General features: G+C 40.9%; 1 protein-coding gene across 1 annotated transcript; it reads right to left on the bottom strand.

Moving 5' to 3' along the window:
• Window positions 1–2,484: 2,484 nt before the first annotated feature.
• Window positions 2,485–7,641, bottom strand: LOC136071357 (uncharacterized). Its single transcript, XM_065782534.1, has one exon. The coding sequence runs from the start codon at window positions 7,639–7,641 to the stop codon at window positions 2,485–2,487; it is 5,157 nt and encodes a 1,718-aa protein (XP_065638606.1).
• Between the last annotated feature and the right edge of the window lie 7,260 nt (window positions 7,642–14,901).

Raw genomic sequence — 14,901 nt, 5'->3', positions numbered from 1 at the left:
TTATGAGGCTGCCTTTACCTGTGGGCTTAGGTTCCCCGTCCACCCCTTCTTCATGGAGCTCCTGAGCCATTTTGGAATCGCTCCTGGGCAGCTAATGCCTAACTCCTGGAGAATAGTGGTCAACTGTATGGAGATATGGTTGGCTACGAACGGGGACATGATTAAGGTGAGCGAACTCGTCCACCTTTATCGGTTGAAACAGTCGAAGGAGTACGGGTATTATGAGCTGGTTCCTTGGGAGAGAAGGGCCAGGATTATTAGGGGGTTGCCGTCGTCATTCAGGTATTGGAAATCGAGATTTTTCTTTGTGTCCGGGGATGACTTTGAGACTCCCTCCAGTCCGGAATGGGGTGACATTCCAAGATTGCTTCGTCGGTGGGCAACCCCGACCTTAGGTGCGTCAGTTTCCTTTCTCGTTGTTTCTGCTTTGTGGCATTTATGCATTAGTGGTCGTCATAACTTTATTGTTATCCTCTTCTTACAGTGAAAAGACGGCCTAAGCTCAAGAACAGGTACAAGGAGCGTGTTAAACAAGCTATCGAGTACGCTCAGACGATAGAAAATTGGGACGATTTGGTAGACCCGAGGACGTTGGCTTTCTACAACCTCGGTCCAGATCCTTCCCCTCTTGTTCTACGCAACATAGATATTGAGGAAAAAAAGAGTAAGTGTTAAGTTCGTCAGTGATCTTCTTCTTCTTCTTTTTTTTTTATGCGTTGCTTTCTTTTCTGGCAGAGATGACGACGAAGTTCAACAAGGATCTTTACGCCAAGATGAGATCAAAGAAGAACGAACCCTTGTCGAATCTCGGCAAGAAGACGGTGCGTGTCACCGGGAGGGGTGCCTCCGTTCCCCCAACTGCTTCCGCCCATCCGATCGTCTCTGTGGGGGAAACGACGAGGACAGATTCTCCAACCGCGTCTCTGGAAGAGATAGGCGGATCTCCTACTCCAAAAAGACCTCGTCTATCTGATAAAGGAAAAGAGAAGGAGAAGACTGATTCTCGTCAGTCAACCATATGGAGTGACGAAAAAATGGCGGTGGATCGGGCCCATGAGCTGGTGGCTGCCGACGATTTAAAGGCTCTGTCTGGTGTCCCCCTTGGTGTGGTGGCGGCTGGGCATGTCCATAAAATCATCCAGGTGCGTTTCGCCAACATTTTTTTTTTTTTTTTTTTTTTTTAAATTCTAACACTTGTGCAGGTGTTGGGGGAAAGTCTTCATCTTTCCTCCGAATACCTCGTCCAGGAGGCTAAGGTGGCGTCCCTGACTTCTAGGGTGGAGGCGTTGGAGGCAGAAAACTCGGGCCTCAAGAAGGACCTCATCGAGTCGATGGGCGCAGCGAACGTTCTGAGGGAGCAGGCCAAGAAACTCTCTGACGACCTTAGGGTGGAGCGTCAGCTTAATGTCGAGAAGGATGATCAGATTGTGGCTGCTAAGGAGAGCCTCAAAACAATTGCTGCGAGATCGGTGGCAGCCTTCCAAACCACTGACGAGTACAACACCGTGCTCCTTAGTTGGTACTTCAAGGGGTTCGAGCTTTTAAGGAGATATCTTATCAAACACCCTTCGGGAGTGGACATGGAGACACTTGATCTGGAGGAGGTGGATCAAGAGATGGCTGCTGACGAGGCGATCCAACCATCTGCTACTGAGGCTGGGACTCCAGCTGACGCTCCCGTCGACGCTGCCCATACTGAAGATGCCCCTGCTGATGACGCGCCTGGACGAACCTAATACTTAGAAAGATTTCCTTTAAAGGATTTATTTTTGTTGAGGAGCCCGTTGTGTTTTTGGGCTCCCTTTTTTTTTTTGTAAATCTATTTTGAGAACAATATCGTTAGCCCAGCGTTTATGGGCTTGTAGAAACAATGGGCTTTTTCTGGCCTCTTAATTTTAGTCTTATTTCTTACCCATACTTGTGACTGCCCATTTCCTTTTTTGTTTGATGCATGTCTGTAATTTGTCTTCTCCTGAGTGACTCTCATTCGTCTAGGCAGCATTTCGACGCTTGGTCTTTTTAATTACTAAGTAACCTTCGTCACTGACTTACATCCGTCCAGGCGGAATCTTGTCAGTTAACCTTTTGGCTTATTACTAAGTTATATTCGTCGGTAACTTAGATAATCTTCGTTATTGACTTACATCCGTTTAGGCGGAATCTTGTCAGTTAGCCTTTTCTTTGGCTTTTATCAGTGAGTAACTTACATCCGTCTAAGCGGAATCTTGTTACTTGGCCATATTTTTGGCTTCAATCACCGAGTTATTCTCGTCAGTAACTTACATCCGTCTAGGCGGAATCTTGTTACTTAGCCATATTTTTGGCTTCAATCACCGAGTTATTCTCGTCAGTAACTTACATCCGTCTAGGCGGAATCTTGTTACTTAGCCATATTTTTGGCTTTCGTGGGCACGTTCACACACAAATATTGGATGAATAATTTCTTTATTGATTATAACTGATAGGCATGGCTTTTCATTACATCTATTGATGGTACTTCTTCAAGTGTTCGATGTTCCATGGTCTCGGGAGCCTTTGTCCGTCTAAGGTCTCCAGGTGGTAGCTACCTTGTCTGGAGTAGTGAATAACTTTGTATGGCCCCTCCCATGTGGGGCCAAGCTTTCCTTGGGCTGGATCTTTGGTTGCTTGGGTCACTTTGCGTAGGACGAGGTCCCCTATGTTGAGCCTTCTGAGTTTCACCCTCCTGTTGTAGTAGTCCGTCATCTTCTTCTGGTACTCCGTCATCTTGCAGAAGGCTTTGTCTCTAACTTCGTCAAGGCAGTCTAGGTCAACTCGTAGCAGGTCGTCGTTTTCTTCTTCGTTAAATGCTTCTCTCCTGGTGCTTGTTAGTCCCACTTCAACGGGAATCACTGCTTCGGTTCCGTAGGTGAGTCTGAAGGGGGTTTCCCCTGTTGGGGTTCTAACCGTGGTTCTGTATGCCCACAAGACGTTGGGGAGTTCTTCTGGCCAGGCTCCTTTTGCATCATCCAGCTTGGTCTTTATGATCTTGAGTAGTGTGCGGTTCGTCACTTCCGTCTGTCCATTCGCCTGTGGGTGGCCGGGTGACGAGAACTTGTTCTTGATGCCCAATCCCGAGCAGAAGTCCCTGAAACTCTGGCAATTGAATTGTCGTCCGTTATCCGATATGATCGTCTGTGGTATCCCGAACCTGCAAATTATGTTCTTCCATACGAACCCCTGGATTCTGGCCTCGGTGATGGTCGCCAATGCTTCTGCTTCAACCCACTTAGTGAAATAGTCAATAGCAACTAGTAAGAATTTTACCTGGCCTTTGCCTTGAGGTAGCGGGCCGACGATGTCCATTCCCCATTGCGCGAACGGCCAAGGAGACGTTATCGTCGTCAATTTTTCTGATGGTAATCTCTGAATGTTCCCGAACCTCTGACATTTGTCGCATTTTTTCACGAACCTTGCCGCGTCCTTCTGCATGGTTGGCCAGAAAAATCCTGCTCGTGTAATTTTTCTTACCAGAGATTTTGGGCCTGCATGATCTCCACAGATCCCTTCATGAACTTCTCTCAGGACGTACTCGGCCTCTTCTTCGTCCACGCATCTCAGGTAAGGCATCGAGAAACCCCTTTTGTACAAAGCACCGTTGAGGATTGTGAATCTGGTGGATCTCTTCTTTATCTTCTTTGCTTCGTCAGCGTTTTGGGGTAGGTGGCCATCCTGAAGGAATGATACTATGGGCGTCATCCAGTTATTTGTGCCTTCGACTGTGAGTGTTGAAACTTCTTCTATGCTGGGGTTTCTTTGTATCTCCATCATCAAGTCTGCCCTTGGTTCTATTTCTTCTGACGAAGCTATTTTCGAGACTTCGTCTGCAGCCCTGTTCTGACTTCTCGGAATTCGGACGAATTCCACTTTTTCGAACTCTTGAATCAAGCGTTTCGTCAATCTGAGGTACCTCTGCATTCTTTCTTCTTTTGCTTCGTATTCTCCCCTGACCTGCCCAATTATTACCTTCGAATCGTTCTGGACTAATAGGTTCTTGGCCCCGAGCTCTCTCCCAAGCCTCAATCCTGTTAAAATTCCTTCATATTCAGCTTCGTTGTTGGTCGCCGGGAAATGTAGCCTTACCCCGTACTTCAGTATCTCACCCTCGGGAGTGGTTATGACAACCCCTGCTCCTCCTCTTTTCCGTGTAGACGAACCGTCAGTCTGCACCATCCATACTTCACCCCCGGTGTCAGGACTTGCCTTGTCTGGACAAGTAAATTCGGCAATGAAGTCAGCTAAAGCTTGTGCTTTGATGGCCGTCCTGGGATGGTACTCCACGTCGAATTGGCTAAGTTCGATTGCCCATTGGACCATCCTTCCTGCTGCTTCGGGTCTGTTCATAGACTTCTTGATTGGTTGGTCCGTCATTACTACTATTGGGTTTGCCTGGAAGTATTGCCTGAGCTTGCGCGAAGCTACTATCAACGCGAACGTGATTTTCTCGATCTTTGGGTACTTGAATTCAGCCCCTTGGAAGGCTTGACTAACATAGTAGACTGGAAGCTGCTTTCTGTCTTCTTCTCGTATTAAGGCTGCACTGACGGCCGTAGAGGAAACGGCCAGGTATAAATAAAGGTTTTCGCCTTCTTTGGACGGGCTCAAGAGCGGTGGGTTGCTGAGGTAGCGCTTCAGCTCCTGGAAAGCCGCTTCACATTCGTCAGTCCATTCGAAGGCCTGCTTCAAGGTCTTGAAGAATGGCAAGCACTTGTCGGTTGCTCTGGACACGAACCTGTTAAGTGCTGCAATCCGTCCTGTCAGCTTCTGGACCTCCTTGACGGACCTAGGAGATGCCATGTTGAGTATGGCATGTACCTTTTCAGGATTTGCTTCTATCCCTCTCTGGGACACCATGAATCCGAGGAATTTTCCGGAGGCGACACCGAAGACACACTTACTGGGGTTCAACTTCATTTGGTATAGCTTAAGGGTGTCGAATGTCTCCTTAAGGTCGTCCAGATGTTCCAGTTCTTCCTTGCTCTTGACGAGCATGTCATCGACGTAAACTTCCACATTCCTGCCTATTTGTTTGACGAACATTCTATTTACTAACCTTTGATAAGTGGCTCCGGCGTTCTTCAGACCAAAGGGCATTACCTTATAGCAGTAGAGTCCTTGACTGGTGATGAATGCGGTCTTGTCCTGATCCTCTTCAGCCATCTTTATCTGATTGTATCCTGAGAATGCATCCATGAACGTTAACAACTTATGCCCGGCCGTAGAGTCAACTAGTTGATCTATCCTCGGGAGTGGGAAGCTGTCCTTCGGGCAGGCCTTGTTCAAATCTGTGAAATCCACGCACATTCTCCATTTTCCGTTTGCTTTCTTTACCAGGACGACATTGGCCAGCCAGTCTGGATAGTATACTTCTCTGATAAAGCCTGCTGTCAGGAGTTTGTTTACCTCGTCAGCAATTGCTTGGTCCCTTTCTGGCGCAAAGGTTCTTCGTCTCTGCTTGACCGGCCTTTTTTCGGGGTCGACATTCAGCTTGTGTTGAATAACTTCTGAGGATATACCTGGCATGTCGTCATGGTTCCAGGCAAAGACATCCAAGTTCTCACGAAGAAATTGAATGAGTCTCGTCCTCATTTCAGGACTTAACATCGTCCCTATCCTGGTTGTTTTTGTTGCTTGCCCTTCGATCAATTCCACCACTTCCAGTGCTTCTGCTTTCTCTTCCTCTTCCTCTTCTACGACCCACGTGTGGTTCTCCTTAGCTGCTAAGACAGCTTGATAACATTCTCGAGCTAGAACTTGGTCTCCTTTTACCTCACCAACACCGTCATCTGTTGGAAATTTCACCTTCAAGCAGTACGTGGATGTGGATGCCTTCCACTTGTTGAGTGCTGGCCTTCCGATGATGACATTGTATGATGACGGACTATCAACTACTAAAAAGTCTAGCTGACGAGTTAACTGTTTTGGGTCCGTCCCTACCGTGACCGTTAGTGTCACTATTCCTCTAGGATACACCCTGTCACCGCTGAAACTGACGAGCGGAGAGTCAAATGGACGGAGTCTGTTGGGATCTAGATTCAACTGTTGAAATGCGGAGAAGTAAATGATATCAGCAGAGCTACCATTGTCCACGAGGACCCTCCTTGTGTTGAACCCCTCTATAGTGAGTGTTATAACCAAGGGGTCATTGTGTGGCTGTTTTACTCCTCGGGAGTCACTTTCGTTGAAGGTCATATCCTGATCAGTTCGTCTCTGCTTTGACGGATGTGACCCGTGGACGCTATTCACTTGTCGTTGATGTGTTTTCTTGAGCGATTTGAATGAACCCCCAGTGGTAGGTCCCCCGGCAATCGTCTGTATTTCCCCAACTATGTTTTGAGGTGGTTGTGACTGACGACCGTCACTTCTAGAGGAGGACCCCTGTTGGCGCTTGTTTTCTTCTCCGAATTTGCCGTGTTCTCCCTTCTTTACGAATTTCTGCAGCTTCCCCCTCCGTATCAACTCTTCTATCTGCTCCTTGAGATCCCTACAATCTTCAGTGTAGTGGCCGTGATCTTTGTGGAATCGGCAGTATTTACTTTTGTCGCGAACGTTGGGAGATGAGTGTAGTGGTCGTGGCCACTTAAGATAATGTTCGTCCTTAATCTGCGCCAAGATTTTGTCAACAGGCATGACAAGGGGGGTGAATTTCACCGTTCTTGGATTTTTGTCGTCCTTCCTTCTAGGTCCGTCACTGATTCGACGATCAGGACGGTCTCGCTTCTGCCCTCTGCGATCATCTTCTTTTCTTTCTTTGTCTCTTGGCCTATCTTCGTCCTTGATAGCAGCTAATGCATCTTCGGCGTTCATATATTTCTGCGCCTTGAGGAGCATTTCAGCCATCGTTTTTGGGGGGTTCTTCGCAAGTGAGCTGACGAGATCCCTGGACCTCAATCCTGCCTTGAATGTCGTCAGCTGCACCATATCGTCGGCTTCGTCTACTTCCAGTGTTTCCCTCGTGAAACGTTGTACGTACGACCTCAAGGTTTCTTTTTCTCCCTGCCTGACGGTGAGCAAGTGGTCGGCGGTCCTTTTTGGTCGCTGTCCTCCAATAAAGTGGCGTAGGAAAGCGTTGCTCAATTGCTCGAACGTGTCGATTGACGACGTTGGCAACTTCGTGAACCACTCTCGGGCAGCCCCCCTGAGTGTAGTAGGGAAGGAACGACACAAAATTTCGTCCGGGGGCTGTTGAAGTCCCAAGGTTGTCTTGAAGGTATTTAGATGATCTTGAGGGTCCTTCAGCCCGTCGAAGGGCTCGAGCTGAGGTAACCGAAATTTCGACGGCACTGGGCAGTCGAGAACCACCGTTGTAAATGGTGAATCCGTTGCGCGGACCATCCGATCCACACTTCGCTCTGTTTTCTCTTTGATAGCGTTTCTTAGTTCGTCCATCTCTTTCCTCATCTCCCGAAGGATATCTGAATTTTGCTCGACGGGAGTGTTAGGCCTTCGATGGTCACTTCTTCTGTTGCTATCTCCTTCATCTTCCTGATTTCCCTTCGAACGATTATCCTCTTGCTGAAGTCGTGATCTCAATTCTTGGTTTTGCTTAGTTAGTTCTTCAACGGTGGCTGCAAGGGTTTGAACTTGCTGAGCCAGGGTTGCGGCGTCCTGATTAGACTCCATCTTGGAAAGAACAAGAACAGGGAACTACTATTTCGAGTCTGAACACGAAAAGAAAGTCGTTCCCACAGACGGCGCCAAACTGATAAGAATGAACTTGTCAGTGATGTTCGTCGGACGGAGCTAATCCCTTCCACTCGTCTCCTATACACACCGGTGTGGTGCCTGCCACAGCGCCTCCGATGCCAAAGTTAGAATATTGAATTGTCTTTGTAGAGAAATTATAGTGAACCAAGAATGAATAAAATAAACAATCTCTCTCTTACCTCTTTCGTGGGAGTGTGTGGGCTTTATATCTACCCTCATCGTTCCTAGCCGTTGGAGGGGTTATGGAGGTCTTAATGCTCCATTGAGTAACGCCTCAAATCTGAGTAATGAGGCATCAATGTCTTCAAACGGTCTGAACAGCTAGAAGTGTAGCTGTTCAGTTTGACTGCATTAAAGGGACTGAATATCCTCGTCAGTACTGTGATCTACTGCAATGCTCGTCCTGTGCATTTTCTCGTCCGTGACAGGACGATCATTCTCATAGATGGATTCGTCAATGATTATTTACCTCGTCAGTTGTTATTAACTATGTTAATAAGCAAAGAAAAAAAACAAACTTGGGAGTATAATAGCTAGCCTGGGAGGGACTTACCTTGTCAATCCAGTAGATGAAGCTGATAACAAAGAAGAAGATAAAGATAGTTTTGGAGGCCGATCTCTTCCCAGGAGACATCGAAAAATAACCACACTGTTAGAGATATATATTAGATATATTAACCAAATGTAATAGACCCAAGCCCATTTCTACTTGTACTAGTAGTCTAGGGTTTAGTTGCATATATATACTTATGTTAAGGTTCATTGTAACACAGGTTATCGTACTACACTCTTATACAATAAAGATGTAACCCTTAGGGATTCCTTCGTAAATGTAGGCCGACAAGGCTGAACCACGTAACCTTCATGTTCTCGGTGTTCCTATTCTATACTTCCTCTTCCACATCTATACTAGCATATTCAACATGGTGTATCAATGCTAATATTTAACATAGTATCAGAGCCAAACTTCGTTCTTGGCATCAAACAAACATCTCTACATAGCAAAGAAGATTCTCACATGCACACTACCATCAGAAGTCACACATGCTTCTCTGCTAGATCTAGACTCTGTGGCATCTCGCAGCCACGGTGGCTTAGTGCTGTGTCCAAAATCTACAAACTCAAGCAAAGCCGTGACTCAACTTCTCAGATTTGTGCAAATCCAAGCTTCGCCTGATGAAACCAACACCACAGACGTGCCCCACGACCTCCCGCGACAAAATCCCAAAAAGTCGGCCCCCAACAACAGCCTCATGCGCCACCATGCGTCGCTTACAGCTTCGGAAACTCCCCACGCGCCGATTAGATCATAGCCACATGCACCGCCATGTCAGCCTCATTGCTCGGCGATTTGCAAAACCCAAGAAGTTCGGCCGTCTATCGCGTTAACACGCGCCTCCTACATTTCCAGTCCGCCCCACGCGCCGCCAAGATTTCCTTATGTGTAGCTCATCCATCGGCCACACGTGCCGTCCTATCGGCCATGTCAACCACCGATCAGTATACGGAAGAAATTTAGCTTTCAACCGAGGAAGCACGTGCCTCTATGTGCGATGGACCTCCCACACGCCAAAATATGTGATGATGTCATCCATGACGTCAGCAATAGGCCTCGTTAGCACCACATCATCAACCACGCAGCTCACCACGTTAGCAGTGTCACCTCATCAGCACCACGTCACCTAGTTGACGTTGACTCGAACCAACCCGACTCGAACCACCCGAATCTAACCCATGAGCTCTGACCGTTGACTTTGACTTGATTCGTTGACTTTGACTTTTGCGTTGAGTTTTGACCAAAAGTCAAAATTTCAGCAAATGCCTATCTTGCTTAGTTTTTCGCAAAGATTCCAATTTTGGACTCCGTTGACTTTGACCTAATTCGTTGACTTTGACTTTTGCGTTGACTTTTGACCAAAAGTCAAAATTCCAACAAAGGCCTATCTTGCTCAGTTTTTCGCATAGATTCCAATTTTAGACTCCTTTCTTCATTTTAAACTCCAAAATTGGTCAATTGGCACATTCTTCATTGTGGTTTCTTCAAAGGCATTCTTCAAGGTATCCCCAAGTGATCTTCTCATACTTATCCAACCTCAAGCCTTCATCGAGCTTCCACCTTGAGTTTGAGAGAGGGTGTTAGAGATATATATTAGATATATTAGCCCAATATAATAGGCCCAAGCCCATTCCTGCTTGTACTAGTAGTCTAGAGTTTAGTCGCCTATATATACTAATGTTAGGGTTCATTGTAACACAGGTTATTGTACTACACTCTTATACAATAAAAATGTAACCCTTAAGGGATTCCTTCATGGATGTAAGCCGACAAGGCTGAACCACGTAACCTTCGTGTTCTCGATGTTCCTATTCTATGCTTCCTCTTCCGCATCCATACTAGTATATTCAACATGGTGTATCAATGCTAATATTTAACACACACAATGGAGTTCCTTGTGACCAAAACTAGAAAACTGACTAAAAACAAGTTCCCATATTTATAAACAAGTTCCAAATTTTTTTTTTTTTGAGAGAGTTCCAACCTATGACGTCTGCTTCTAATGATGCTTTTAATGATAACTTTTTATCATTAGACCAAAACGCTAATCGGTTTTCGATGTTGGTGGGAATTAAACCCTAGATCTCTTATTCAACCATCAGAGACTTTACTAGTTGACCTAACTGGAACCCACAAATATCATGTGTCGTATTTCATATCTAACTAAAAATGGAAGAATATTGCGAGATTCCTACATGTGTTGGATTTCCTTTTTCTTTTACTAAAAGGTCAAAGACTTTTAGTACTCATGCAAAATAATGGCTAATATAATTGAATATCTTTAATCTATAGTCTCGCATATAATCATAATTTATAATTTATAATAAGAGAAATGTTATGTCTACAACAATTTTACAACAAATCCTAAGTGGAAGGTTGTTCTGGTTGTTATTGTTGGGGCAAAAAAGTAATCTTAGTGTTAATTTCAAATTTGAACCAATAACAACTAACCACTTGTGATTTGTTGTAAAAATTTTGTAAAATTATTGTAGACGTAGCATTTATATATAAAATCGAAGACGTTTGACTTTAGATTGGTTTTGTAATATTTTGCTACATAAGCTTTTGTGATATCATTTGTCTAAGTTCTTTATATTAAAATTGAATAAGTTTATTGCATTTCACATTACAATTTAGGTTGGAAGATACCAATCTGCTTTTTTATTGATTAAAAGTTTAAAACAACATGTCATTTGTTCTAAAAAAAAGAAGAAAAACAACACGTGATTATTGATAAACTAGACTTATCAGTGTAATAATATTCTTTTTTATTTATTTGTTTTTTAGTTTATAATGTTTGAAAATGATCTATAAATAACCTTTTTTTTTTTTTTTTTAAGAAAGAGGTAAGATTTATTCTCAACCAAAAAAAAAAGAGAGGCAAGATAACCTGAAATTTTTTAGTTTATAATGTTTGAAAATGATCTATAAATAACCTTTTTTTTTTTTTTTTTAAGAAAGAGGTAAGATTTATTCTCAACCAAAAAAAAAAGAGAGGCAAGATAACCTGAAATTATGTTTAAAATTGAGATAGAGATAGCGTCCTAAGTGTTAGGCTCAATAAGAAAGATAAAGAAAAAATGCTAAAACTTAGGAACAATAAATTATTCTTTTAACCAATTTATATATATATTTTTTAATTTAAAATTATTTAACTAAAACATGGGGGTATTTTAGAGAGTTTAAGAATTTGTGTGAAGGTATTTCAGTACGTAAAATGTTGAAAGCCAAACATGGAATCTTGTTATTAATTGTATAGATTCTTTTAGCAAAACAGAATAAAAAACTTCTTTAAGCAAAAGGTTTAGTCTTCATAGTGGTGCTAATTCCTCTTTTAGTAGTATAGGTCAAACCAAGATGCCACTCAATCATGAAGGACATTAAAGAAATATATTACATATGTTAAGGATTGGATTTTTACGCTCTATTTGTTTTGACATTATTGTTTTCTAAAAAATGAGTCATTTTTTAAAATTAATTTTTGAAAAAGCTATCTCATTTTCCTATGTTTGGTAGTGATCTCAAAATGAAATAGAGTTATTTTCAATGGTTTTCATATTGCCTCTTAGCTCCATTTATTTAGCATGGCATGAAATAAAGTTGTTTTTTAGAAAATTTTAGTGGGGAAAAAAAATCTCTAAAAAATAATTGATACTTTAAATAAGGGTTTTCCATTGACCAAAGATAGTTTTATTTTTACTAGTAATTTCTAATGTTACTAAACACTAAAAAACATGATAAACAATTTTTAAAAAAAAGTTTTCCATTGAAACAAACAAAAATACATACTCAAAATTATATCATGAGGGCTTTCAGCCATTTCTTTAGACTTAAGAGTTAAGAGTGAATTGTTGAAAGAGAGTTAAGAGTGACTTTAACCAATATGGACCAAAAAAAAAAAAAAAAACCACACAAGACTAGTCATATTATTTTTCTAGAAAAATTACACTAACCTTCTCTAAAATTATTTGTTATTACATTTACCTACCCTAAAATGCAAATTATTTATAACGACCCCAAAAAAACACAACTCAGCCTTCCTTTAGCAATTTTGGCCACCCAACGCCTAGATTGGTTGGCTATAAATAATTATTGAATATCTTATTTTTCCTCCAATTAAATTGCCATTCACACTTGGATTCCAGTTAACTTAATTAGTAAAATCTCTAATGGTTGAATAAGAAATTTGGGTTTACTTATGTTTATACCAAAAATCGATTTGTGTCTTGGTCTAATGATACATAGCAAAAATCACAGAAGCAGACGTTATAAGTTGAAACTTAAAAATATATATATATATATATATATGTCGTTCACACACCTTTAATAGGAAATTTGAGTTTTTTAAAACCTTTTTTTCATCTATTTAGGGGGGGGGGGGGTTNTTTTAATCACAAGAGACGGCTTTACATTCAAGTTGAATGGACAACTTTACATTTATTGTCACATTAAATGGCCAATTTTACATTTATTGTCATGGTATTAGTTTGTAAAAAAAGAAGATGATGAATTTGGACAAAGAAGTGGTTCTTAATAAACCATTATCACACTTTTAAATTCGGAAGATAGAAATCGAGCTGGTTGTTAATGTATAAGGTATGGGAACTTATTTTCATTCGGTTTTCTTGTTTTGGTTACGAGGAGCTCGATTGTGTGTTCATTTCTCAGTGTCTATCGGGAAGAGATGGGCCACCATCACTATGTTCATCTTATCATTTGTTAGCATCTCCCTCTGTTGGATTTGGATTGAAAAGGTAAGCCCCTCCCAAGTAAGTTTGTTTATATGTTTGTTTGTTTCTCTTTGCTTATTAACACAGATAATAGAAAAAAAAAAATGATTTGCTTGCTATATATTGTTGGAAGTGAAATGAGCATGAGTGGGGAAAAATACACCCTATTATGGGTGCATTTTTCCTCTCCCTCACAGCTATGAGGAGTAAGAAATATACACTCGTAACATGGTATACTTTCTCGTTGAGTGGTTTTGTTTATTAATTTATTATTATTATGAAGGTGTGGGGGCATTGGTAGTGGTCAGTGGTAACCATCCAATTTTACTGTGAATGAAAATAAGTTCCCATACCTTATACATTAACAACCAGCTCGATTTCTATCTTCCGAATTTAAAAGTGTGATAATGGTTTATTAAGAACCACTTCTTTGTCCAAATTCATCATCTTCTTTTTTTACAAACTAATACCATGACAATAAATGTAAAATTGGCCATTTAATGTGACAATAAATGTAAAGTTGTCCATTCAACTTGAATGTAAAGCCGTCTCTTGTGATTAAAAGCTTTGACTTTTTTTTAAGTTGAAAGACATTTATTGCTTGACCGCTAGCATTATGGGGTGTAAAGTGTAAACACTCTTAAGTTGCTATTTTATGACCAAATCACTAAAAACATGCTTCATTTGGGGGTAGGTATGTATTTTTTTTTTTTTTACCAACTATAGCGTAGGATGTAAACTTAAAAACTATATTTTATTCAATCTCTCTCTCTCTCTCTCTCTCTCTCCCTCTCTCTCTCTCTCTCCTCACTTTTTCTATCTATATATTATTTAATGTTGTAGTTTATATTATTTTAATAAGTTGTATGTAAAAATAGAAACTGAAATATTGGGTGAGATGTAAAATGTGATGATAAAATAGGTTTTTAGGGTGTAGAATAGAGACTGGTATTCATCCCCGATTACTAGTGCTCTAAATGGAGTAATCTAATATAATATCTATAATTTGTCATCTAATTACCTATAATCTATGGAGAAATTACATTTTACCAATCTAAACTATAACTCATGTTACACTTTGCACCATGCCTTTAAGTTTGTTGTTATCTTGGATGAAAATTCAAAGTTTAGGGTGCAAAGTATAATAAGGAGTATAGTTTAGAGTGGTAAAGTGTAATTTATATATATTTTTTAAAGCATTGAGAAAAGGGGCAATTAAGTCTTTTCATGTGGTGTCATATTTTTCCATCCAAGTTAACAGCAAATTTAACATCGGGGTGCAAAGTGTAACAAATGTTATAGTTTAGGGTGCAAAAAGTGCATTAAAAAAGTTTAGAGTGCAAAGTGTAAATGAGGTATAGCTTAGGGTGGTAAAATGTAATTTCTCCTAATATATATAAAATTGAAAACATTTAACTTTTGATTGATTTGATAATATTTTGCCACATAATTTTTTTCACATCATATTTCATTCAATATTTAAATCTTCCATTAGAATCTTTGTACATCTTATTTCATTTTGATGGTAAATATATTATTTAATATACGGTTATAATAAATTCCTAATTGTAGAGTATTTCATTCTATATTCAACCACATTTATAATAAATTCTTAATAATTATCCTAATTATAAAATTTTATATTTAGACAAAATAAAAAATTATATTATATTAAAAAATTTTGCACATTGCACTGATTATCAACTATTGAATATTATAAAAGTTGGATCTAAAAACTGATGGTTGCACAAAATAAAGGCAAGTGTCCATTTGTCATTACATATAATAATGGATAAAGTTTGGCTCCAAACATGTTTTGGGGATTGGGCTCCAACCACCAATTAAAAGATGACATTTGTCATTAATATACATTGCACATGGCTCACTTAA

The sequence above is a fragment of the Quercus suber genome, unplaced genomic scaffold (genome assembly GCF_002906115.3).
Source record: "Quercus suber isolate HL8 unplaced genomic scaffold, Cork oak 2.0 scaffold_305, whole genome shotgun sequence".
NCBI lineage: Eukaryota > Viridiplantae > Streptophyta > Magnoliopsida > Fagales > Fagaceae > Quercus > Quercus suber.
This window is presented reverse-complemented; position numbering and strand designations above follow the sequence as displayed.